At 56.2% G+C, this 26,169-nt stretch overlaps 1 protein-coding gene across 1 annotated transcript; it reads left to right on the forward strand.

Annotated features, from left to right (window-relative positions):
* Positions 1–131: 131 nt before the first annotated feature.
* INSRR (insulin receptor-related receptor) lies at positions 132–15,044 on the forward strand. Its single transcript, XM_012658703.1, has 22 exons — positions 132–216; positions 2,280–2,831; positions 4,391–4,694; positions 4,797–4,939; positions 5,146–5,290; positions 6,512–6,726; positions 6,995–7,121; positions 9,272–9,510; positions 9,902–10,069; positions 10,196–10,391; positions 10,602–10,643; positions 10,720–10,940; positions 11,176–11,312; positions 11,397–11,559; positions 11,761–11,866; positions 12,527–12,579; positions 12,773–13,002; positions 13,486–13,596; positions 13,717–13,876; positions 14,203–14,332; positions 14,470–14,604; positions 14,879–15,044. The coding sequence occupies exons 1-22, from the start codon at positions 132–134 to the stop codon at positions 15,042–15,044; spliced, it is 3,828 nt and encodes a 1,275-aa protein (XP_012514157.1).
* Positions 15,045–26,169: the final 11,125 nt, after the last annotated feature.

Consider the following 26,169-nt stretch of genomic DNA (forward strand, 5'->3'; position numbering starts at 1 on the left):
ATTCCTTGTCTCTCTGCCCCTGCCCTCTCCCTCCTCTCTGAAGCCTGGGTCTCTGTGTCCCTTAGAGACCCTTCTCTTCACCAGACCCACCTGGAGGAGAGCCAGAACTGGACCCAGCCAGGGCTGAGACAATGGCAATGCCCAGACTCTGGCCCTGGGGAGCACGCCTGCTCGTGATCTTCCTCTCCTGGGGATCCGGCCTGGACACACTAGAGGGTGAGTCCCCAGCACTGGCTCCTGGACCCCCGTCTCCCTCCCAGCCAGCTGGGGTGCCCAGCAACCGAGCTTCCAGCCAGAATACATCTACTTACTCTGCCCTGCGATGGGAGACTGGGGTTAGCTCTCAGAAGGACTTCCCATCGGGAAGAGCAGTTAGTTCCTCACATAAAGTTGTTTTTCTCTCAGCTCCCTGGGAGGGGAGAAGGACTTCAAAACAAGGGGGTGAATAGATGTCCTCCATTCCTGCTTTTGAAATCATGATCCCAGCAAAGCCTGAACGAGAACCAAAATGAGGCTATGGAGAGTGTTAGAGGTCTTCTCTAAGGCTACTGAGTGGGAAGGGGCAGGGAGGGGACTGGTAGCCGAGAACCAGGCACCATTAAGTAACTGAACCTACTGTGCAGGCAGGAAACTGAGGCTCAGAGAACTAAGGGTAAGGCCTGAATAAGTCCCGAGCTCCTGCCTCCAGGGCCCTGTTCCATGTCCCCCTCCCTGAGGGCCCATCCACTGTGGGGGCTGCAGAGGCTGGTTTTGGGGGAGGATTGCTTTTCCTCAATGCCCCAGGGTGTACACCCCAGGCTAGACACTCCCCAGGAGCAGGGCTTGGGGAGTGGGGGGTGGGACTCTGTGGACTTAGCGGCCCTCACTGGGGGTTCTGGGGGCTTTTTGGGGAGAGGAGAAAGAGCTGAGGGTGGAAGATTCCAAAAGGGAAGGATTAAGAGGGATTCCCCTTCCCCAGTTATCCCCTTCCCCTCCAGACTGAGAACGCTCAGGGAGCCAGCACTCTGTGCCTGCCTGAGGGGTCCCATGATGCCCCTCAGACTGGGGGCCTCCAGGGGCAGGGCAGAGCCTCCCCTTCCTACCGAGACAGAGGAGCGATGCAAATAGGTTGGGGTGGGGGGTGGTCCCCTGAAGGGTGCTAGTCACAGAGGCTCTGCCTGCAGGGCATAGTGCCCCCGTCACCACCGAACCCCCTCCACCCTCCCACTGCTGTGCCAGGACAGGGCACAGCAGATGCCAGCTGGGAGCACGGTTGTCAGGACAGGAGCACGCCCTTGGCGGGGTTGGTGTTTGGTCAGGGGACCCAGATGTCCCATTCCCAGTGCAGCTCTGCACAGAGCCATGTCCTGAGGGAAGGCAGGGGTTAATGCGTGAAGGTCTTAGATGTGTTTTTCCAAATGACTCCCATCAGGGGAGCCCTAGAGAGGCAGGGGCATGATGGGAAGTGGGCGCCTGAGAGAGCCCCCCATCTGCCTCACAGAGCCTGATTGGCCTTTGCCTGGAGGGGATAGAAGTGTTTTCTCAATCTCTCTCTTTCTCTTTTGTGTGTGTGTGTGTGTGTACCCGCATGGGCTCAGACACACGCACGCGCGCACACACACACACGCACGCGCGCGCGCGCAGAGCTGCTGGGCACAGCCAAGCTCAAGACCATTGACGACAAGAGGGAAAAGGTGTGATGTAACCCCCAGGGAGCCAGCCCTGCCTGCCCACCCTCTTAAACCATCAGGGGATGGGCCTGGGCAGTGTGTGTGTGGTGTGTGATGTTGCTGGAGCACTAGGTGGGGAGGGAAGTAGAGGCTGGAGAGGTCAGCAGGACCTGAATGTCAGGTTCAAGAATTCAGACTTGAATCTTCTGTAATTGGAGAGCCATGGAAGGTCCCCTAGGGAGCAAGTAAGTCCAGGCATCTAGCCCTCTTAAGGGAATAGTCCTGGGTGTCTTGGGAGAGAAGGGGAAGTGGGGCTGGGACCTGGGTCTGAAGAAGCCAGACATACCTGGGTCCTCACAGGAAGAATGGACTTGGATCCAGATGTCCATCGTCCGTGGTCCCTGAGTGCCCAGTGGTTCCAGCCCTGGTCTGGGCATCATGGGGAGATGCAGAGCTGACTAACAAGGTCCCACCTCCTTGGAGGGGGTGGCAGAAATGTAGACGACAATGCTGGCGCAATGCCCCACGTATGCTGGCGTGTCCCAGTGCGGTTCCCCTCAAAGCTGTCCGGGCTGGGTGGGGAGCTTGGCCTGGGCTGTACTTACTGCTGTGTGCCATGTGTGCCCACAGTGTGCCCCAGCCTGGACATCCGCTCAGAGGTGGTGGAGCTGCGTCGGCTGGAGAACTGCAACGTGGTAGAGGGCCACCTGCAGATCCTGCTCATGTTCACAGCCACGGGGGAGGATTTCCACGGCCTCAGCTTCCCGCGCCTCACCCAGATCACCGACTACCTGCTGCTCTTCCGCGTCTACGGCCTGGAGAGCCTTCGAGACCTCTTCCCTAACCTAGCAGTCATCCGAGGCACCCGCCTCTTCCTGGGCTACGCGCTGGTCATCTTTGAGATGCCACACCTGCGCGATGTGGGGCTGCCCGCGCTGGGGGCCGTGCTGCGTGGGGCTGTGCGCGTGGAGAAGAACCAGGAGCTCTGCCACCTCTCCACCATTGACTGGGGCCTGCTGCAGCCGGCGCCTGGTGCCAACCACATCGTGGGCAACAAGCTGGGTGAGGAGTGTGCTGACGTGTGCCCTGGTGTGCTGGGTGCTGCTGGAGAACCCTGTGCCAGGACTACCTTCAGCGGGCACACCGACTACAGGTGCTGGACCTCCAGCCACTGCCAGAGAGGTGGGCACTGGCACAGAACATGACTGGGGACACAGGAAGGGCAGGGTCAGATGGGGCTGGGTGGCCACAGGATAGTGTGGGTCAGTACTTTGCTGCCACTGTTTTTTAATCCACACTCATCCTATGGGGCAGGTACTACTATTGCTATTCCCATTTTGCAGATAAGAAAAGTGAGGCTCAGAAAAGTTAAATAACTAATGCAGCATAAAGCAGTCAACGGATAGGCACAAGACAGCATCAGGCAGTCATGAAGTAGGTAAAGGACAGGTACAAGGTGGGCATGGGGGGAAGAGGGTAGGCACAAATAGATACAAGTAGCAGAAGATGCCGTAAGGGGCAGTGGCTAAGTACAAAGCCAGATGGCCTGGGTTCGAGTCTCAGCTCTCCTCCTTACTGGCTGTGTTCACTTAGCTTATCCATGCCTCAGTTTCCTCATCTGTAAAATGATCATAGGGCTGGTATGAGGAATGAGTTCAAGCATCAGAGCAGTGCCTGGGCCACGGTAGCAGTTCTATGTTCCTAACAAGAGTGGCCACAGCACAGGTGATCCAGGGTAAGCTGGCAGTACTGTAATGGGGAGGTTGGGACTGAGCAGGAGGAGAAAGGAAGAGGTGACAGATGAGGAACAGGACAGGTGAGGGCAAAGATGCGAGGTGGGATCCTCTTTAGGAAGATGCGCAGAGAGGAAACAAAAAGAAGGCAGAGGACAAAAGGGCAAGGAGAAGAAGGAAGGGATGGTTGGAGGAAGAGGTAGGGGAGGGAAGGAAGACTTTTCAGAGGCTGGGAGCACATCTGGGTTGCCCCACCTTGGAGGCCTTCTCCATTCAGCTCTTGGAAGTCAGCTCCTCGCACCCCCCGTTCCTCAGCATCGGGTGGGAGAGTAACCAGATCCCTGCTGTATCAGCTGGGCCCCAGCTCCCTGATGCCTCCCTGTTGGCTGTAAACACAGCTGCTGCACGTCCTCTCATGTATGGTGTCAACACGCCCTGGCTGACCCCCACCCCACAGGTCGCTCCCACAGACACCCAGCTGCCACTGTGCAGTTTCCAGGCTATCGTGCCCCCAGCCCCAAACCCTCCCACTGCTGCTTGAGGCCACTGCCTGTGCAGGGCAGGGAGCTGCAGAGGCAGGCAGTATGGTCGGGGGCATGGGTAAAAGATCAGTGGTGGCCCCTCCTTGCCCTGGGCCTAGCTGCTCAGGAGAGGCTGGCTGGTTCACCCTGGCACTGTGCCCAGCCACGATCTGGGAACCAGGCCTAGACAGGACAGCAGGCTGGAGAGCAGCAGCCCTAATGGACAAGGTCACTGCTCTGTCCTGAGTTCTGACACCCCCAACTAGGCACTGGGAGGTGGGGAGCCACAGACAGGGGCCCCAGTCCTTGTCCTCAAGAGCCCCGTCTAAGGGAAATAGACTCAGATAACTCTGGTTATCTGAACTGGAGGGATTTGGGTGCAGATCGAGAGTGTCATCCCAGGAGAAATGGATTGGGGCCAGGATTGGAAAGGGGGGCCAGGACTCAGGGCACAGGGGTAAGTTCTAACACAGCGCTCTGCCCACAGTGTGCCCCTGCCCCCACGGGGTGGCCTGCACAGCGGGGGGCCAGTGCTGTCACGCGGAATGCCTGGGAGGCTGCAGCCGGCCGGAAGACGCTCGTGCCTGTGTAGCCTGCCGCCACCTCTACTTCCAGGGCGCCTGCCACCAGGCCTGCCCTCCAGGCACCTACCAGCAAGAGTCCTGGCGCTGTGTCACAGCGGAGCGCTGTGCCAGCCTGCGCTCAGTGCCCGGCCGTGCCTCCACCTTTGGCATTCACCAGGGCAGTTGCCTGGCCCAGTGCCCTCCAGGCTTCACTCGTAATGGCAGCAGGTGAGCACGGAGTGGGGGGTGAGAGGCAACCTAGGAGCAGTGAGGGGGCCTCAAGAGGTCCACACGGTTCCAAAGCTCATGCCATCTGCTTGCCCCTGCCAGCATATTCTGCCACAAGTGTGAGGGGCTATGCCCCAAAGAGTGCAAGGTAGGCACCAAGACCATCGACTCCGTTCAGGCGGCGCAGGATCTGGTGGGCTGCACCCACGTGGAAGGGAGCCTCATCCTCAACCTTCGCCAGGGCTGTCAGTACCTACTTTGGGGCCACACCCCTCCTCCTGGCCACACCCTTCCTCCCAAGCCACACCCCTTACGATGACTCCCCTAAGCACAACTTTCCATCATCCTGGGTCCCAGCCCTGAGGGCCCACCTCCTCTGGGCCCCCGTTCAGCCCCCTTGCCCTGTGGACTCATCACTTTCCCTGCTCCAGCCCTGTCTTCCCATCCCCAGACAACCTGGAGCCGGAGCTGCAGCACAGCCTGGGGCTAGTAGAGACCATCACTGGCTTCCTCAAAATCAAGCATTCCTTTGCCCTGGTGTCCCTGAGCTTTTTCAAGAACCTCAAACTAATCCGGGGGGACACCATGGTGGATGGGTAAGGGATTAGAATCAGGCCTCTGGCCAGCTCCTTCTATTACACCCCCTCCCCAACACTGTCAGAACAGGGGTGAAGAGAATGGGCTCTGGAACCAGTTCTGCTACTTACTAGCTGTGTGATTCTGGGTAGGTTACTTAACTTCTCTGTTCTTTGATTTGCTCCTTTGTAAAATGGGGCTAATATAGCACTACTTACTTCTTAGTGCTGTTTTGAATATTACTCATGTTGTCATGTGTAAAGCATTTAAAACAATGCCTGGAACACAGTACATACAATATAAATTGTATTTACATATAAATCTATATGATTGTTGTCCAATTAATTTCTTTCTATTTTTAGTAGAGACGGGGGGTCTCGCTCTTGCTCAGGCTGGTCTCGAACTCCTGAGCTCAAACAATCCGCCCGCCTCGGCCTCCCCTGAGTGCTAGGATTACAGGCGTGAGCCACCACGCCCAGCCTATATATGATTGTTTATCGTCTGATCCTCTCAGCTGCAGAGTGAGACTGCCTGGGTTTGACACCTGTTCTCTACCACCTACCAGTCAAGGCCCACGTATGATAGAGCCAGAATTTTTCGAAATAAAAAGAATGTTTTGGCCAGGCACGGTGGCTCACACCTACAATCCTAGCACTTTGGGAGGCCAAGGCAGGAGGATCGCTTGAGGTTAAGAGTTCAAGACTAGTTTGAGCTCAGGAGTTCGAAACCAGCCTGAGCAAGAGCGAGACCCCGTCTCTACTAGAAATAGAAAGAAATTAATTGGACAACTAAAAATATGTAGAAAAAACTAGCGGGGCATGGTGGCGCATGCCTGTTGTCCCAGCTACTCGGGAGGCTGAGGCAGAAGGATTACTTGAGCCCAGGAGTGTGAGGTTGCTGTGAGCTAGGCTGACGCCACGGCACTCACTCTAGCCCGGGCAACAGAGCGAGACTCTGTCTCAAAAAAAAAAAAAAAAAAAAAATTCGAGACTAGCCTAAGCAAGAGCAAGACCCAGTCTCTACCAAACATAGAAAAAATTAGTTGGGCATGATGGTGTGCACCTGCAGTCCCAGCTACTTGGGAGGCTGAGGCAGGAGGATCACCTGAGCCCAGGAGTTTGAGGTTGCTGTGAGCTATGATCACTCCACTGCAGTCTACCCAGGAGGAACCCATAAGCCACCCCCTTTCCCATGCCCTGCCCACACCTCCCCACAGAGCAAGGTCCCCTGGCCTCTCTCAGGAACTACACTCTGTACGTGCTGGACAACCAGAACCTACAGCAGCTGGGGTCTTGGGTGGCCGCGGGCCTCACCATTCCCGTGGGCAAGATCTACTTCGCCTTCAACCCGCGCCTCTGCTTGGAGCACATCTACCGACTGGAGGAGGTGACTGGCACGCGAGGTCGGCAAAACAAGGCTGAGATCAACCCCCGCACCAACGGAGACCGTGCCTCCTGTGAGATCCCAGCCCCAGAGCCAGCGAGTACACTCGCAAGACACGACCCAGAGACACACCCAGAGATATACACAGGAACACCCAGACGCTCACGCACTAAAACACACTAGACACACGCACCTGGGTGGGAGGGGCCACCTGGAGGGGACAGTCTGAGAAGTTCTCTTCAGAGGTCGCATTGGGGATGGGATGCCGCAGGGTCAGGGTGGAAGCTCAAGCAGGTGGCAAGCGCTGTTGAAAGCAGGTGTTCGCCCCTCGTCCCACCCAGGCCAGACTCGAACCCTGCGCTTCGTGTCCAACGTGACGGAGACCGACCGCATCCTGCTACGCTGGGAGCGCTACGAGCCGCTGGAGGCCCGCGACCTGCTCAGCTTCATCGTGTACTACAAGGAGTCGTGAGTACCGGGGGCGGGGCCGGAGTGGGGGCGGGGCCAGAGTGGGGGCGGGGCCAGAACCCAAACCGGCCAATTTCCTCAGGCCGGCAGGCCCCAGTGGGGCTACGGAGAGCCAGGGAGCCAGGACCCCCAGTTGCACTCTGTCGTAGGGCCCATGTCTGGCTCTCTCCCCTCACTTTCTTCATCCCCCTGTGCCTCAGTTTCCCCTCACCAAGTGAAATGGAGAAGACAGGGCTTCTGAGAGCCCAGGAGAGCCATCCTGCTGGGAAGGCTAGCATAATTAAGCTTCAATTCACTATGCTAATGTTCTACACTGACCACATGCTCCTGCCCCAGCAGCGGTTTGGGGAGTGCCCACTAATTTGGCCAGTTTTATGAGCAGCTCTGCCAGCATTTCATTTAAGCTTGAGGAAGGGAGGGAGCAGGGACCGCCAGGGACCAGCTGCTCTTTTTTTTAGAGAGAGTGGACTGACCCTAGCAGGAGGGAGAGTGGTTAGACCACAGGAAGGACTTCTCCAAAAACATGGCTAGGAATCAAAAGATATCCTTAGAGGAGAGAAATGGATGTTGGGCGGCAGGTTGGGAGGGCAAGAGGGAGGAGTACTTGCTCTCTCTATGGTAGACAGAAGATGGGGGCCACCTGGCTTGAAAGCATTTCCTGTGAATTAAAATTGAGGTCTTAGTTGACCGCTAGCTCAGGGCCTGGCCCAGGAGGAGGGAGGAAGGAAGTGGGTGGTAGGAGGCCTACTCAAATGGACAAGGCTCTTCTAGGCCTCAGTGGTAAGTGAAGGTCTCTAGCATGGGGAGCTAGATAGTTTGTTAAATACGGATTCTTGGGCCTCACCCCTACAGATTCTGATTCAGTTAGTTCTGAGTAGGGCCTGGGAATTTGCATTTCTAACAAGCTCTTACGTGATCCTGAAGCTGCTGGTTCATGGGTCACAGCGTAAGGAGCACCAACGTGGACTGCAATGTGAATGGCGCCCCCAGCTTATGCAGTTCACAATCTGTGTAACTATACACAGCTGCTCCGGGCTTAAAGGGCAGAGAAACTTGGGGGGTCCTTCAAGAAGTTTCCATAACAGCACTGCCTGGCAGTGTGGCTGTGGCTGTGCTCCTTCAAAGGCATACACAGTGGATCCTGGCTCAATTCTGGCTCTGAACAGACCCAGACCTACTCAGTGTGTCATGCCCCACAAGGCACCTATCCCCATGGCACCCACTCTGAATCTCCCCCTCTCCCACCTGCTCCAGGACTATCCAGCCTCTGGGTCCCAACAAAGGCAGACATTTCCAGCTGGACCTCAAGTTCCTCCCCCCCCACTTTGACCTCCCCTCAAGTTTTGTCCCTAGCTCAACATGAATTCCACCTTGTTCCCCTCCAAAGGAACTCCATGAACATCAGTGTGATGCTCCCTTGTCTCCCTGGTCTGCTTTGATATCTCCCAGTGTGGGCTCCACTTTTATCTCCTCCAGGGAGCATCCCCCCTTCTGCCCCTCAAGTACCTCCCCAAGCCCTGCCCCTGCCCTGACCTTCAGGCAGTCGCCACTGGTTGCCTCTGGCCCCAATTAATTTCCCTGTGGCAGTGCATGTAGGTCTTTTGGGCTCATGAACATGTTTGAGAAGCTACTGAAAGCTAGGAACCCTCTCTCTAGAAAAGCACCCATGCACAAAACCTTGCCTGTGGTTTGGGAGGCTCATAGACCTCAGAGCCAATTCATGGGCCTAGGCTAAGATGCTCTACCCCTGGGAAGAGTGGTCTCCTGGTTCTAGTTCCAGACAATCCCCCTCGAGGGGATTAGAATAACCTTATTGCTTGCTTTTCATAGGAGAGGGGACTATTTCACACTCACCTTCTAGTTTTATTTATACAATGCAAGATTTTTTGAATATTTATTGAAACTAAAGCTCCATAGTCCCTGCTAAGGATGAGGAGATATTTCATCACAAATCTGGCTGGTGACACAGATATGACAGGGCCCACAGGGTCTAACAGGTGGCCGGAGTCATGGCTGTGCCCTCATGCATACAGGAAGAAGAATGACAATGACAATGACAATGACAGTCCTGGGCTGATTCAGAGAGGGGCAGTGCTAGAACTTGTGCTTGGGGCTGAGCCACCCCCCAGCTCTGGGGATGGGGTGTTCAGCCCATTCCAGAATGCCACAGAGCATGTGGGTCCAGATGCCTGTGGAACCCAGAGCTGGAACCTGCTGGATGTGGAGCTGCCCCTAAGTCGCACCCAGGAGCCAGGAGTGACCCTAGCCCCACTCAAGCCTTGGACACAGTACGCAGTGTTTGTGCGGGCCATCACTCTCACCACTGCTGAGGACAGTCCCCATCAAGGAGCCCAGAGCCCCATTGTCTACCTCCGAACCCTGCCTGCAGGTAGGCTGAAGCATTTGGAGCGGGTAAGTCCCCATCCTACTGATAATCGGGGAATCAAGCACCAGAAATAGAGAAGCTGGGGCACTGAATACCTGGCCCAGAAAGACCAAGAGGCCAGATGCTTGAGTCCGAGAAAGAATAGGGGGCATTTGCATAGATCCTAGGGAGGCCTGGGGTTGGGACAGCACAGGGTGAGTAGTTGAGCAAACTCAAGGGCCTGTGGAGGACAAGGGAAAGACCAGAGTACTGCATTCTAGGAAGAAGGGGTTGAGGGTCACCTGTTACTTGGGAGAAGGAGGGGGGTTGGACCCCAGAGAGAGGGGCTCATTACCAGACAGTATTCACAAAGGGGATCCGCAACCCTCGAGTTGTACCCTCCTCACACGCCCAGCGCCCACGGTGCCCCAAGACGTCATCTCCACGTCCAACTCCTCCTCCCACCTCCTGGTGCGCTGGAAGCCACCGACTCAGCGCAACGGAAACAGCACCTACTACCTGGTGCTGTGGCAGCGGCTGGCGGAGGACAGCGACCTTTACCTCAATGACTACTGCCACCGCGGTGTGCAGGGAGTCGGCGCAGGCCGGCGGGGAGGGGCGGGGGCGTGGGGACGCCGGCCGGGGAGGGCGGAGGGACGGGCCGTGTAGACCACTGGTCTAACTACTGTCTTCCCTGCCGCGGCGCCAGGCTTGCGGCTGCCCACCAGCAACAACGACCCCCGGTTCGACCGCGAAGATGGGGATCTTGAGGCCCAGATGGAGTCCGGCTGCTGCCCTTGCCAGCCCTCTCCTCCCGGTCAGGTCCTGCCCCCGCTGGAGGCGCAAGAGGCCTCCTTTCAGAAGAAGTTTGAAAACTTCCTGCACAACGCTATCACCATTCCCAAGTGCGAAGCCGGCGAGCGGCGGGGCGGGTCTGGTGGGCGGGGCCTGTGAGGGGAGGGTCTGCGGTTGGGAGGGGGGGCTTTGTGGGCGGGACTTACAATCATGTGGGTGGGGCTTGGGTTGTGGGTGGATTTGGAGGCGGCGAGCCGCTCCAGAGCGCACAGGGATGCGTCCCGGACAGGCCTGATGGGGGTCCCCTTTGGTCTCCCCAGATCCCCTTGGAAGGTGACGTCCATCAACAAGAGTCTCCAGAGGTGAGAGGGGGTGGGGCCGGGGGCTGAGGGCGTGGCTCCGGGGCTGGGCCTTGGCTCTGACCCACGCCCTCCCCAGGGACTCAGGGCGGCACCGCCGGGCCGCGGAGCCCCTCCGGCTGGGGGGCAACAGCTCGGATTTCGAGATCCAGGAGGACAAGGTGCCCCGGGAGCGAGCGGTGCTGAGCGGCCTGCGCCACTTCACGGAATACCGGATCGACATTCATGCCTGCAACCACGCGGCGCACACCGTGGGCTGCAGCGCCGCCACCTTCGTGTTTGCGCGCACCATGGCCCACAGTAGGTGACACCCACACACACTTTCACCGACCTAAAGACCCTGTGCACTTGTGCTCTAACTAGCTGAGTTTAACCTCCCGCCAACCCCAGAGCCTCGTTTTGACCTCCCCTCCCAGTTCCCATAATCCCAGGACTTCCCCACCAAGCCCCCCAATTCAGCCCAGTTTAGCTTGGGTTTGAACATAAGGTGAAAGGAAGTACTTGTGGCCCCGCTGCTGGATGCCCCCTCCCGCAGGAGAGGCTGATGATATTCCGGGAAAGGTGGCCTGGGAGGCAGCCAGCAAGAGCAGTGTTCTCCTGCGCTGGCTTGAGCCACCAGACCCTAACGGACTCATCCTCAAGTATGAAATCAAGTACCGCCGCTTGGGAGAGGTAGGTACCCCAGGGAACCCTCTACCCCAGACCCATGTTGTGCCTCTATCCCCTTCCCAGCTAGCTGTTCTGTGTTACCCTCAGGAGGCCACAGTGCAGTGTGTGTCCCGTCTTCGGTATGCCAAGTTTGGGGGGGTCCACCTGGCCCTGCTGCCGCCTGGAAACTACTCTGCCAGGGTTCGAGCAACCTCACTGGCTGGCAATGGCTCCTGGACAGACAGTGTTGCCTTCTACATCCCTGGCCCAGGTATACGCTGCCTCTCTCCCAGACCTGTATCACTGAACAGACCCGCCTGGTCCCCAGCCCACCACAGGCCCCTCCACCCATCCCCCCATCCTCATCCCCTAGTGTGCAAAGAGAAACATCGCCTTCCCTCTAACTTCTCCATCTTTGATCCTGCCCTCTGCTGCCCTCTGACCCTTTCCTCTGAATGTTGACCCTGTCCAGAGGAGGAGGATGCTGGAGGGATGCATGTCCTCCTCACTGTCACCCCTGTGGGGCTGATGCTGCTCATCATTCTCGCTGCCCTCGGTTTCTTCTACGGCAAGAAGAGGTGATGACAAGTCCCACCAGGTCCCACCCCCTTCTGTCCCAAGCCCTCATCAGAAGGTCAGTGCAGAGGATAGTAGGAAGGTCAGTGCAGTCAGAGGAGAAAGGACAGACTTCTGTAGAGGCAGTAAGTTTCCCCCTGAGAATGGCATGGAGGAGACACACCTCTCAGCTAGAATTAGCCTGGAACATTCCTGGTTTTAGCAATGAAAGTCCCGCATCCTGGGAAACCCCTCAGTCTGGGCACACTGGGACTGTTGATCACCACACTCTCAGCCCAAGCTGAGAAATAAAGAAGCTGGTCCTACCGTAGTGGGGTGAGAGGAAGGAGACCTCAGGCTGTATCCCAGGATGCCTGATGTCAGGGCCCTCTGGGGCTGCCTATGAAAAGGAAATGGGGGAAGGACCTTGATTAGCTGGGCTCCAGCGACTAGCTGGGGGTCAGGAGCCCCTCTCCTCCTGTGTCCTCTCTATTCCCATCCTGTCAGATGCCAGGACTAGGACCAAGACCAGCTTGGAAAGTGCTTAGGGCTTGGTGGGGGTCACCTTGACCGGGGCTGGGGGTGTGGTCAGTAACTTCCCTCCTCCATGAAATATCCCTCTTCCTTGTCCTCTGACATTCCTGAGGACCCTTCCAGCCTGACCCCCTCACCTCTCATTGCAGAAACAGCACCCTGTATGCCTCTGTGAATCCAGAGTACTTCAGCACCTCCAACAGTAGGTCTGGGGTGGGTGGGCAGGCAGTGTGGAGAAGGGAGACAGGAGGGAAGGAGGGGCAGACTTCCAGGAGACCTTCTTGCAGAAGGCAGCCTCCAGACCAGAGCCTTCAGAAGGGGAGGGGCGACGTGGGTGGAGGCGTGGCAGAAGGCAGCATCCTTGCCCTGTGACCCCCGCCTCCGCCTCCTCGCAGTGTACATCCCTGATGAGTGGGAGGTGCCTCGAGAGCAGATCTCCATAATCCGGGAACTGGGCCAGGGCTCCTTTGGGATGGTGTATGAGGGGCTGGCACGAGGCCTTGAGGCTGGAAAGGAGTCCACGCCTGTGGCCCTGAAGACAGTGAATGAACTGGCCAGCCCACGGGAACGCATTGAGTTCCTCAAGGAAGCTTCTGTCATGAAGGCGTTCAAGTGTCACCATGTGGTAAGGGAGATTCAGGGGCATTGTCAGGGTTATAATTAGGGTAAAGGTCATGTGGTAAGAGGGAAAATGTCAGAGATGAGGTTAGGGCACCATCAAGTCAGAGTTAGGACTATGGTTAGGATCCTAATTGGAATAAAGGTCATGGTTGGAGTTAGGGTCAAACAGTGTCATGGTAGGATCATGGCTAGGGCTAAGATCAGTCACGGTTGGTGGTCAATATTGAGTTCCCAGATCATTATTAGGGTCATGGTTGGGATCAAAGTCAAAGCTGGACCAAGTTCATAATTGTGATAGTCAGATATGATGAAGGGCATGAGTTAGGGTCAGGGTCATTATTAGGTCAGGATTTGGGTTACAGTCATGATTGGGGTTAGGGTCAGGATTGATGTCTGGGTCAGGTTGTGGTCACAGCAGGTCAAGCTTTTGGCCAAGTGGGTCAAGGGAGCTAGGTGGACCTGCAGCCAGGCTCTTTGTCTGTCCCAGGTGCGTCTCCTGGGTGTGGTGTCTCAGGGCCAGCCAACTCTGGTCATCATGGAGTTAATGACCCGTGGAGACCTCAAGAGCCATCTTCGATCTTTGCGGCCTGAGGCAGAGGTGGGGACCCTGGGCCAAGGGGCTAGAGAGTTAGAGAAGACTTGGGCGCACTATGGAGTGGGGGACAGTCCTGCACAGGAGACCAGTTCCTTCTTCACCAGCCCCCAACCTTGGCTCTAGAATAACCCTGGGCTCCCACGGCCAGCGCTGGGGGATATGATCCAGATGGCCGGTGAGATTGCGGACGGCATGGCCTACCTTGCTGCCAACAAGTTTGTGCACCGAGACCTGGCAGCCCGCAACTGCATGGTGTCCCAGGACTTCACCGTCAAGATCGGGGGTACAGAGGGTGCCAAGCAGATGAGGGCAGCCTAAAAACTAGAGAAACTCCCCTAAGCTAGGCATCAGGAGACCCGGGCCTGGCCCACAGCCCTGGCCCCGATAGCCTGTGAGAACTTTGGCAAATCACCCCCACCCTAGATCTCAGCCTCGTTCAAGGGCAGAGGGGCTTGGATGGGATGATCTCTGAGGTTCTTTGAGCCTCCACATTCTGGGGTTCTCAGAGACTCGGGGGTGAGAGGATTGGGAGAGCTACACCTGGGCCGGGAGCTAGGGTGCAGTGCGGCTCTTCTGCCTCACTCCTCCACTCTCACGCTCACTTTCCAGACTTCGGGATGACTCGGGACGTGTACGAGACAGATTATTACCGCAAGGGGGGGAAAGGGCTGCTGCCCGTGCGCTGGATGGCCCCCGAATCTCTCAAAGATGGAATCTTCACCACCCACTCGGATGTCTGGTGGGGCCTGGCTGGAGCACAGGGCTCCAGGGATGTGGAAGGGGGATCTGGAGAGGGACCTGGGACACTCCCCTCCCTCGGGGTGCACTGAGCCACGTGAAGGATGCCGGGCTCAGGCGCTCCTGTGTGTCATCCAGGTCCTTTGGTGTGGTGCTCTGGGAGATCGTGACCCTGGCTGAGCAGCCCTACCAGGGTCTGTCCAACGAGCAGGTGCTCAAGTTTGTCATGGACGGCGGGATCCTGGAGGAGCTGGAGGGCTGTCCCCTTCAGCTGTGAGTCACCCTGCCTGCCCCCTCCTTATCCTTGCTCTGCCCACAGCCCCATGGTTCTGGCCCACGTCCTCGGATGCTTTTACATCTGCTGATCCCCAGCTACGAGCCCCCCAATTCTAAGCCCCTACTACAGCTGCCATTTACTTCCCTCTGACACTCCCAGACACAATGCCCATGTTTCCCTCCTCCCACTGACTGACCCTGCAGTGCAGGAGGCCTGGGGTGTGGCTGGGGCTCTGGGACCCCCTCTGACCCTGCTCCCCACACCCGCCAGGCAGGAGCTGATGAGCCGCTGCTGGCAGCAGAACCCACGCCTGCGCCCAACTTTCACCCACATCCTGGACAGCATACGGGAGGAGCTGCGGCCCTCCTTCCGCCTCCTTTCCTTCTACTACAGCCCAGAGTGCGGGGAGGGGCCGGGGCTCCCTGCCACCCACTGATGCAGAGCCTGACTCCTCACCAACCCCCAGAGGGGCTTCCTCAGACTGCAGCCCTTAAAATGGGGGTCCAGGGCACTGAGGGACACTCCATTCCCAGCTGACTGGCCTCCCATGGGCAAGAGCAAGGGGTCCAACCTGTCCAACAGTGAGATGTCTAGATGTCCCCCAACCCCCTCTCAGACAGGCAGGGGCCGAGGGCGGGACAGAGAGCAGGAGCAGGAAGGGGCATCGGAACAGTGTCACTGTAGGAAAGAGCTGCTCAGCAGTCGGAGCTCTCGATGAGAAAGCAAGCAGGGTCACAGCCAGAGTGGAGATCAGGCCACGGACAAATGTCCTGCACTCAGAGTGAGGGGCTCTGCTCAAAGTAGGAAAAAAGACCCACCCACCCTGGAGGCAGGGTCCAGAGAACCCCACCCTCAGCTTTAGGTGTCCTGTGGACATCTGGGGCCACCAACACCTTGAAACCAGATGAGCAGTCAGAACCACGCCTGGAGCCCTCTCTGTCCGTGTTTGGGATGCTCGGGTGGGTGCCCGTATGACTGTCCTGCCTGCCACTGCATTTCTCCGCCTCCCTCTGCCCCAGACCAAGTGTTGTGGGGCGAACCCAGGGACCTGGGTGAGTGGTTCCCAGCCTGGCCTGCCATCACCTCTTCCTCCCCTCTTGCCCCACCCAGGGACCCCCAAGCTTGGTGCTCCTCCTCCCTTCTCTCTAGGGGCATCCCTTGGTGCACATCCACCTTCTTTTCAGTCCCTTCCCTTCAATTATTAGCCCTGGATTATTAAGGCTTTACGAGCCTTGTCTTCCTCCCTCCCCTTACTCCCACCCCCACCCCCACCCCTCACGGGAAGACTGGAGAAGGCACAATAAATGCCGACGTCTATTTGTACCCTGGTTCCAGGCAGCCCATTTTCTCTCCATCTATATGGTGTTAACACGGGATGAACTTCCTCTCTCCCTCCTTTGGGACTTGAGGTGGTGACCCTAAGGCAGTGATACAGGATAAATACACTCTGTCAACACCATCTCCGTGAGGACCTGAGCAGCCAGAGTTGCCATGGCAGTGAAGCAGGACAATCTTGCCATTATCCCCCGTGCAGGGCCAGAAGTGGTTGCGCCTGGCAGGAAACCTTTGTATCTGGCCTCCAAGCAGAACCAGCCAGTCCTTGGCACCACATCTTTATTTTGTCCCTTGCTACGTCCACTGGGCAGGCATTTCCTGAGTAGCTCAGGATAGACTTTAAGTGGGCAAACATGGGGCGGGGGAGGGGCCCTGATGACATCACCAGTCTGTGCTCTGTGTCTCCCACCCAAGGCAGGGGACCCACACCAGAGCAGGGTCTGTGTGTCCGGCGCCCTACGGTTATCTGGGAGGCCAGAATCTCAGCTTCTGGCTGAGATGCCACAGGCAGAGATGCCCTGGAGGCATGTCGAAGTTGCGCAGGAGAGTCAGTTCCCAGGCTTTTATGCCAGTGCCATGAGGGATTTGAAAGGAAGAGTTGCAGAAGGACTTCAAACCTTGACGAAGTGGGTGGCAGTGGGAGGGGCTTTAGTTTCCTGCATCCCGCCTGGGGCCATAGCTCCCACACGCTGTGCCTCTGAGCACCCTTGCTCACTCCTGCCAGCAGCTGTCCTGTAAGCCGCAGCTCCTTCAGCGGGGCCTGGGTGGAGTGGGCATGAGTCTGTGCGAGGCCGTCTCTAAGACAGTAACTACCCTGTTACCCTGAGGGAGTCAGGGCTGGCAGCAAGGACCACCTCGCCCCTGCCCGGCATTGGTGACTGAAGCAACAGTGACCCCTACTGGTAGCTAGCAGAACAGCAGCTAAGGGAGAACAGAGTTGGGGCGGTTGTGTCCCCTCCCTTCTGATGCTGGTCCCCTGGAGGCCTGCAGGAGAGTGGAAGGGCAGAGAGATTCCACACAGGCCCTGGATCTGAGACCCACACGGTCACAGAGCACACAGGCACACCCGCACCTGCACACGCCCGGAGGGCAGCACTGGGGTCAACCCGTCTCCCCGCCACCCATGCCGCTAACCACAGAGCTGGTCGCTGCATGCTCAGGAAGTGCTGGTTATCTGGATGTGGAGGAGCTCAAGGAACAGGCTGAGAGTCAAAGAAAAGAGGGCTTCAGAAATATACCATCTGGGCTCTGCCTCCAAAGACGAGCAGGTGATGACTGGCCCGGAAGTACTTTCTGGAGAAGGATATAGGGATGCTAGGAGACAAGCTCACTGCCATCCAGGTCCTAGAAAAGAAGTTGATTTAACAAGATAGCAAGAGAGATGGAGGTTGGACTTCAGAAGGGACTTCCCAACTATACAGAGAAGCTTTGTCTCCTCTCTCAGGGACATCTGGAGACAGATAATAGGTTGACCTGGGGAAGGAGGGATGGACACCTACCACAGAGGCAGAAGGGTAAATTCCATGACTAAAAGAATCCAGAAACACTCCTCTGGTTTCCCCCTTCTCACCCGGATTCAGACAGAACTCCAGGAAAAATAACCTGCAGCTGGCTGGGTGGAGTGGAGACAGATGAGCATAAAAGGGCATATTCACCATCTATACCCTCAAAACTGTTCCTGTGACCTTGTGACAGTCCTCCACCTGGGCAGTGGGTGCTGGGGACTATGGGTCTCATGCCCCATCCCCTTCAAGCTCAGGAACAACTGATGCGTCTTTGTGGGGATTGGGACAACAGGTTGGAGTCCTACAGGGAGAGAGCCCCACAGGCCTGGGGGAGGAGGTAGAAATGGCCAAAGTCAGGCGAGCTGTGCCCCTGAGCCAGGTCTCGGTGGAGGCAGGATGAAGTGGGCATTCACAGTATCTCTTCCTCTAGGCTCTGGCTACAGAGCAGAGGGCTGCAGCAGAGACGGTTCCTGGATGTCACCAAGTGGGAGGAAGAGCGGGGTTCAAGAACATGAGATCTCAGCATCCCACCCCTGCTCTTGGCAAAGTCTCTCGTCTCACCCCATAACACCAAGCTCGCTCCAAGTGCCAGGGAGCTTGGATGGGGGCACCAGGTCTTAGATGCCCAGCTGAGGGGCAATCCTGGAGCAGAAACTGTGTACTCTCCCCTTGGCCTAGTGTCCACACACCATGGAAGTTCCCCTGTTTGAGCTGTTTGGCTTCTCCCACTTTCGGTTGGGGGCTCCGAACAAGGGGGATGTTAGCACACAGCCACCAACCCATAGCAAAGCTCTTCCTCCCTCCAGCCAGAGGCCCCTGTGCACAACCCCTCAGGCCAATGCTGTCTGTCCCTAGAGGTGGGAGGAGAGTTTGGGTTTCCTCCCATCCCTGTGGGGACTTGCCTCCTGCGCACCTCTTATGTTTGTCCAGGAGGCAGAAGGCCTGAATACCTGGGTCATCTCCTGGTCATCCACCATGAAATTGAGCTCCTCTGGGTCACTCATCCAACAGAGCACTAATGAGTCACCACTAACATGGCATTATCCACTGCTAGAGAGGGTGAGGGAAGTGGCACCCTCTTGAATTTGTGCCAAATCAGGAACTATGGTGGGCGAGGGTGCGGATAGATTCAGAGCAGAGAGTGCGTGGTGAGTTCCTGGCGTACAGTCAGCGCGGAGGGTTCTTGCTGAGTCCCTGGGTGCACAGTCAAATTGGAAGGGTTGTGAGCCCCAGGCACGTAGTTAGGAGCCTGGGACAAAGTCCTCAGCCTCAGCTGATACCGACTGAAGCAAGGCTCTTCAAAGGGGCCACATGGCCAAGAGTTTTGATGTCCCTGCTGTTGAAAAGCATCCTGAATGGCCAAGGGGGAAGTGTTCAGAGTGGGTGGGTGGGGGGTGGGGTGACATTGGACCTGCATATCTGAATTTCCCTAACTATGGGCTATTTGCCCTTCTCCAAAGTCAGGAGATCTAGCCCCCTGCCCAAGATCCTGGCTAACTGACCAGGTGGTCCAACCCCAGCTTAGATATGCTCCTGAGTTGGCCCTGGGAAGACAGGACATCTGAACAGTTCGGCCTCCCAGAATTAGCAGGGTAGGAGTTCCAGGGAGAGGTCCCGCCTCTCCCCAACCTCATCACTGCCACGGAAGAGGAGGGGAAAAAAGAAGGGCAGAGAGGAGGCACTCACGGGGTGATGATGGGACTGAAGTCCTAGGACAAAGAAAGGGGGCTGATCCAGGGGTGCGTGACATTCCTCTTGCCTCTCCCCACCCTCTCCCTCCACCCAGAGTGGGAGCAGTTCTCAAGCACCAAGGCCGTTCTCCAGATGCCAGGCAGAGGGAGGACAGGAAAGGATGGGGTTGTCGGGGAGGTCATGAGCAGAAGAAGAAACAGACAACAGGGGGTGTGGAAGAGAGAGAGGCATGGAAAGGTGCGGAGACCTCTCTACACACAGCAACTGGAGCTCTGAGGACACCCCACGACTTCTTACCCACCCCTCCCCCTTTGATGTCTGTAGGCCTAGCCCTCAGCCCTCCCCACTTGTGAGCAGCAACAGGGAGACTTTCTGCTTGGTCATTTCCGGAGATGGCGGGTCACATCCTGAGAGAGTAGAGGGCCCACTCTGGCTCCCACCCTCTCAGGTTGTGTCAGGCTGTGTCCTTAAGCAGAACTGGACAGGAGGAAGGAGGTGGACAGAGGCGCAGGGGGAGAGAGGGGAAGGATGGACGAAGCAAAGACCAGGGTGGCAGCCGGGAGGAAATTCTGAGACTACGAGGATTCTCAAGAAAATGAGACAAAAAGGACAGAGGTCGACAGCTGGGTCAGACAAGAAGTGGAGAGGGAGGAGGGCCCAGCCAGTATCCATCTCTCCAAGAGGTGGTGGGAGTGGAAATTGACTGCTGCCGAAGCAGGAAGGATGGCAGTGGCACTTCTGGGGGTGGGGGGCATAGGGGTGAAGGAGGCAGGGACGGGTAGCCCCTTTGGGAAGCGAGATTTCCTAAGGCAGAGATCTCCATGTTGCAAGGCCAAGGGCCGGAATAAGAGAATGGACGCCCAGCGCTTTGTAAGCTGCAGCGCACTGTGCGAAGTATTGTCCTTGTTATCTGAGTGTGGGATCGTTTAAAGAGATGCCGCAGAAGTACATTTAGTGACACAGAAAGATGTTCGTGATGAACTGCAGAGTGAAATGAGCAGGTTACAAATAATACAAACGATGCCATTGTTCACACTTGCATATACGTACTGAGGAAAAGTGTAAATACACATCTGCATGGTGGGTTGTGGGAGATTCATGTCTTCTTTTTGCTTACCTGTATTCTCTTTAGGTTTTTTGAAGATATAAAATAAATACACAGTATTTATATGGTGAAAAACAGGTGGTTTGCTTTTACGAGGAGGCTCCCTGTCCAGAGGACGGAGGTCGGAGGGGCAGGTGAGGGCGGAGCCTGACAGGCCCCTGGCCCTGCCCTCCCTTTCCCCGGCGGGCACCGCAGGCTCTGTCCTGCACACACGCTCCAGGAACACTTTTTCCTCCATGTTTTAGGCCGGACCGAAGTCCGTTTTCTTGAATTTAGGACTGGCAGCATATTTTTGTAACCCCACCATGTTTTCCATCTGGGGAGACATAAAACAGGCGGGAAGTAGAGAAAAGCAGTCAGTTCTTGGAGATTCCTGGCAGCCCTAGGAAGGCCGACAGCGCTCTGCTTGAAGTGTCTCTGGGGCCACAAAAAGTGAGGGCACCTTCCCCTTCCAACCCTGCGGGATCTGCCTCCACCCATGGTGGCTCCGGTGGCCTGCGTCGGGGTTCCCACGTCCTCCATGTCTCACATGTGCCTTGCCTTTCGCCCGACACATCTTCCTTTTCCATCCTTCCTTCGCCTCTGCCCAGCCTCTCTTCCCAATCTGAGTGGGGATCGTCACACCCCGCAAGGCTTCCCCCCAGATTCTTCCCGACTGGGCTCCCACTCTCCTCTCTTTCCTAGCCTGCAAATACACCCGCCTTCTGCAAGTCGCTCGCCCAGGGCCACCGCTCCTCCCTGGGGGCAATAACTTACACTGGCAAAAAGTTTTCTATTTCCAAAGTATATATATTATGTGTGTGTGTGTGTGTGTGTGTGTGTGTGTATTTTAGAGATGGGGTCTTGCTCTTTCTCCCAGGCTGAAGTACAGTGGCACAATCATAGCTCACTGCAGCCTTGAACTCCTGGGCTCAGGCAATCCGCCTTCCTCAACCTCCTGAGTAGCTGGGACTCTATGCACACGCCTCCACATCCACCTACTTTCTTTATTTTTTTGTAGAGATGGGGTCTTGCTGTGTTGCCCAGGGTGGTCACAAACTCCTGGGCTCAAGCGATTCTCCCACCTTGGCCTCCCAAAGTGCTGGGATTACAGGCATGAGCCACTGTGCCCAGCCTATTTATTATTCTTTTTTTTTTTTTTTTGAGACAGAGTCTCACTGTGTTGCCCAGGCTAGAGTGCTGTGGCGTTAGCCTAGCTCACAGCAACCTCAAACTCCTGGGCTCAAGCAATCCTTCTGCCTCAGCCTCCCGAGTAGCTGGGACTACGGGCATGCACCACCATGCCCGGCTAATTTTTTCTATATATTTTTAGTTGTCTGATTAAATTCTTTCTATTTTTAGTAGAGGCGGGGTCTCACTCTTGCTCAGGCTGGTCTCGAACTCCTGAGCTCAAACAATCCACCCGCCTCAGCCTCCCAGAGTGCTAGGATTACAGGCATGAGCCACCGCACCCGGCCTCTATTTATTATTCTTATACCTGAAATATATTGAACACCTACTACACGTCTACACTTGACATACACTTTAACACAGGAAGCAAGCTGGTGAGCTCATACTATTGCTAACATTTCACAGATGAGGAAACTGAGCCTTATAGAAGCAAACTATATGCCCAAAGTCTCAGGAGTAATACATGGCAGAGCCGGGGTTCAAAGCCGGATTTGTTCGCACTTTCTCCACTATATCATGCTGCCTACAAGGCATGCCACACTGGGCCGAGAGCGCTCTGCAGATGGGATAAGTCCTGATGGGCAGGATGGTGCCAACACGAAGCCGTCTTTAGACATGGCAATGTGCTGAATGCCTACTCGTGGTAGGTCCTGCAGTGCGTGAGGAAGTCACGAAGACGGGCAAGAACCGGCGCCTGCCCTGAGCATCCCACTGTCTGTTGCAAGAGAAGGCTCGTGGACAGATCCCTGCAGTGTGCTCACAGCAGCCCCTCACGGAGCTGGTAAGAACCAAGTGCTATGAGAGCGCCGTAAATGAAGGAATGAGGGTCATGAAACTCAGATCTCAACGCTTCCCTCCCAAAAATCCTTCAGTGGCTCCCCAGTGCCAATGAGCTAATGACAAAGCACACAGGCAGGGTGACCTCTGGGCCTCGTCTCTAGAGCCTCCTGCCCCCTCACACTCACGCCATCCCCCAGAGGGCTTCGCAGCTCTAAGCCTCCAGGCCTTCACGCCCGGTCCCACCACATCCTCCGCTCCCCTCCACCTCTCCCCTCCCCTTTATCCTGACGATCACCAGCTCCCCTTTGAATCAGCTCTCCCCTGTCGCCTCCTCTCTGAAGCCTTCCCTGACTTCTCTGCCCCAGGCAGTCTCATCCTGGGTAGGGTGGACCACTCCTCACACCCTCCCCCACAAACCCTTGCTTCTAGTTTAACTCTTACCACCCTGAATTACCAGGATTTATTTACCTATTTATCTTGCTCACCCTCATGTCTCATTTAATGCCTCATTTATCTTTGTATCCCTTGAAACTGTCACACACGCCAGCACATTATAGGTTTCCAATAGAGGCTCGATGAATTAATGATAACAAACCGGCTAGGGACAGAGAGTGCAGAGAGGAAAAAAAATACTGCATTTAGAGCCAGTCCTGAACTGAATCTCAGCTAAGCATACTGAAGTTTTCTGGAGCAAAGTTGGTAATTTACTCCTCCAATCCTCAGTTTAAGTCATCTATCAAATGGGAAGTCCACTGCACACCTTGAAGCATGATGCCTGACCCAACACACCTGCAGGGCTACCTGCCTCTTCCTTGAGCTGGTCGGGGGCAACGTTCAGACCACATGTGAGGGCTGCATCAGGACGTCTCAGGCCTGACTGCCATGACTCCTTCTCAGCCACGAAGTCTGCACTCTGGACCATGCCACAGGAGGGAAGGGGGGGGCCCTTGGATCTCTCCAGCCTCTTTAGCCCTCAATTCCAGCCCTGAGTCTGTGAGATCCTGAACCCCCTCTAACATCTTCCTCCTCAATCCCCAAATCCTCTGGTTTTTGTCTCTCAGAACATCTGAAGCCTCCCTGGGTTCTCTGGGGTCCTCTGAGACCACCAAGATCTTCTGCATTTCTCTACTTGTCTCCCTTTCTGACCACCTCCAAGCAATCCCGGAGCCTGACGCTCGGGTCACCAAGAACCCTCTCTGCCAGTCTCTCCAGACCCCCAGGATCCCTCATTCTCTTTGCCATCCCTCTCCGCCCGCTCCAGGCACTGCCGGCTCTGACCCTGGCACCATCTGGACACACAACCGCTTGGCGCAGGGACTCCAGCTGCTGCAGGGCTCCTCCCCTTGCCCTCCTGTTGCTGCCCCAGCCAGTTCATTGCGATTCACAATAACAGCAAATTCAGCCTCAGGAAACTTCTGGCAGCCAAGCACCAGCAGCAGGGGAGGGGATGGGGAGAGCAAGCTGATCTGACCCAGCATGCTTGTACCGAATGACCATCCTTCCTCCGCGTCTTTGCCCGGGCTCTTCCCTGTGCTCACGACGCCCTCTTCACCACGACTTCTCATCGGGGTCCTGCTTAGCTTTCCAGGCCCAGGCCAGAAGCCCCCCAGCTGCACTTTCCTGAGCCTCCTCCCCTCCTCGCTCTGTGGTCCTATCTGCTTTAGGACACAGCCCCTTGAGGGGAGAGGATGACATCTGGGAGCCCTTCCCATGAATGGCCCAGCAGCGTGCAGGGCTGAGGGGAGACAAACCCAGCCAGAGGGGAGACCTGAGGTCTGGCCCTCAGTCCCAGTCAGCAAGGATAAGAAAGTTGCTAAGTGCTCCTCCCTTCACGGTGCTGGGAACTCATCAGAAAGAAGGGAACAAAATACTGAGCTTCTCCTACACATCTGACCCTCTGATAGCTGGCATCTACTTACAGTGGCATCTGTAAGTAGATGCCAGAAAGATGTTCCAGAAAGATGTTCCCTTCCAGAAAGATGTTCTTCCCTCATTTTCCAAACAGCAACTGAAGCTTTGAGAAACCAAGTAACTGCCCAGGTTCCCCTAGGCACAAGGGTAGAGGGGAGATGAAGATGCAGATGAGGGTGAGAGACAGTCTACAGCCCAAGAGGCTAGGACTCTCCCAAGCTGAATCTATCGGAGTCAAAGTCAAGGCACACAGAGATTCCTAGCAGCCCTGTAACCTGGTCTGCATGGGGACAGCACCGCAGGAGGAGGGCTCAGCCGTTCCTAGGAGACCTCTGCCTGCCAGGGCTGCTGGCTGGGGCCCAGGCTTCCAGACACAGTGAGTGATTCCATTTTAAAGGTGAAAAATGCTTCCACTGCAATTATCACAGAGTGTATCAAAGTGGCGGCATGGTTTCCAGAAGTGGGCTGTGCAAAGCTGGGTTCCAGCCACACAGAGCAGAGCACAGCCTGGGCATTCGACTGGGCTGTGCCGAGACTGCCCCACCCCCGGGGGAGCAGTGCTTCCACGGCAGGCCTTGGAGAAGACGCAGTCGGGTGTTTCAGTGCTAATAATCAGACTCGCTGCTCTCCTTGTTTGGCCCTTTTCAAATAGAAAAAGAGACAACTGATTTCAAGGGAGAGCAGGGGGTGGATACTTAAGATCAAGCTGTCCTAGTCCTTACAGTGTCCTCCTACTCACAGCTGGGGACAAGGAGACAGAGTCCATCCCCAGGGGCCTCCATGTCTAAAAGGCAGAATCCACCAGGCGTGGTGGCTCACGCCTGTAATCCTAGCACTCTGGGAGGCCGAGGCGGGCGGATCGTTTGAGCTCAGGAGCTCGAAACCAGCCTGAGCAAGAGCGAGACCCCGTCTCTACTAAAAATAGAAAGAAATTAATCGGACAACTAAAAATATATAGAAAAAATTAGCCGGGCATGGTGGTGCATGCCTGTAGTCCCAGCTACTCGGGAGGCTGAGGCAGGAGGATCGCTTGAGCCCAGGAGTGTGAGGTTACTGTGAGCTAGGCTGACGCCACGACACTCTAGCCCGGGCAACAGAGTGAGACTCTGTCTAAAAAAAAAAAAAAAAAAAATAGTTAAAAGGCAGAATCCTGAGGTGGGGCTGACCCAGGTTCTGGAACTCTCTGCAGAACCGGGGCTGGGTAGGCAGACTTTGCAGCCCCTCCACACCCCTCCCCTCTGCCTTTTTATTTTTTCCCATCTTCAGCCCTGCTCTGCCCCACCTCAGGCCTGAAAGAGGGAACGCAGGCACAGGGAGCCTGGTCCCTGGACTGGGCTGCAGTGCCCTAGGTCATGGTACCCACTGTCCCCTGTTTGGGACACTTTCTCTAGACCTCGAATGGCTGGTTCCTTCTCACCCGGTCACCTCCTCGGGAGAGGCCTTCCAAAAGCATCACCTACTCTCCATCTAACGCCCTGCACTGTCGTCTTCACAACTCAGATTATGAGCTGAAATCACCTTTATTATTTGTTCCTTAGTTTACTTCTCTCACCCCCACCCCAAAGCAAGGGCTGCGCACGTCTTGTTCGCTGCTGCATCCCAGTGCCTGGCACCACCTGCCACGTCGTAGGAAGGCTCGACCCTGCTGCGTGAGCTGCCTGGACGGCCCTTTACTTCTTTTTTTTTTTTGATACAGAGTCTCACTGTGTTGCCTGGGCTAGAGTGAGTGCCATGGCGTCAGCCTAGCTCACAGCAACCTCAAACTCCTGGGCTCAAGCGATCCTCCTGCCTCAGCCTCCCGAGTAGCTGGGACTACAGACATGCGCCACCATGCCCGGCTAATTTTTTCTATATATTTTTAGCTGTCCAATTAATTTCTTTCTATTTTTGGTAGAGACGGGGTCTCGCTCTTGCTCAGGCTGGTCTCGAACTCCTGAGCTCAAATAATCCACCCGCCTCGGCCTCCCAGACTGCTAGGATTACAGGCGTGAGCCACCGCGCCCGGCCGGCCCTTTACTTCTTGTTATTACTCTATAGATACGATAAACACAATGATGATGATC

This window comes from Propithecus coquereli, unplaced genomic scaffold (genome assembly GCF_000956105.1).
Source record: "Propithecus coquereli isolate 6110/MARCELLA unplaced genomic scaffold, Pcoq_1.0 Scaffold59, whole genome shotgun sequence".
Taxonomy (NCBI): Eukaryota; Metazoa; Chordata; class Mammalia; order Primates; family Indriidae; genus Propithecus; species Propithecus coquereli.

Bases quoted from the DNA above. Each gene is read 5' to 3' on its own strand.
- INSRR (XM_012658703.1), top strand. From the start codon at position 132: ATGGCAATGCCCAGACTCTGGCCCTGGGGAGCACGCCTGCTCGTGATC. The intron at 4,940-5,145 runs GTCAGTACCTAC...TCCCATCCCCAG, and splicing joins CCTCAACCTTCGCCAGGGCT to ACAACCTGGAGCCGGAGCTG. The intron at 9,511-9,901 runs GTAGGCTGAAGC...TCACACGCCCAG, and splicing joins CCTCCGAACCCTGCCTGCAG to CGCCCACGGTGCCCCAAGAC.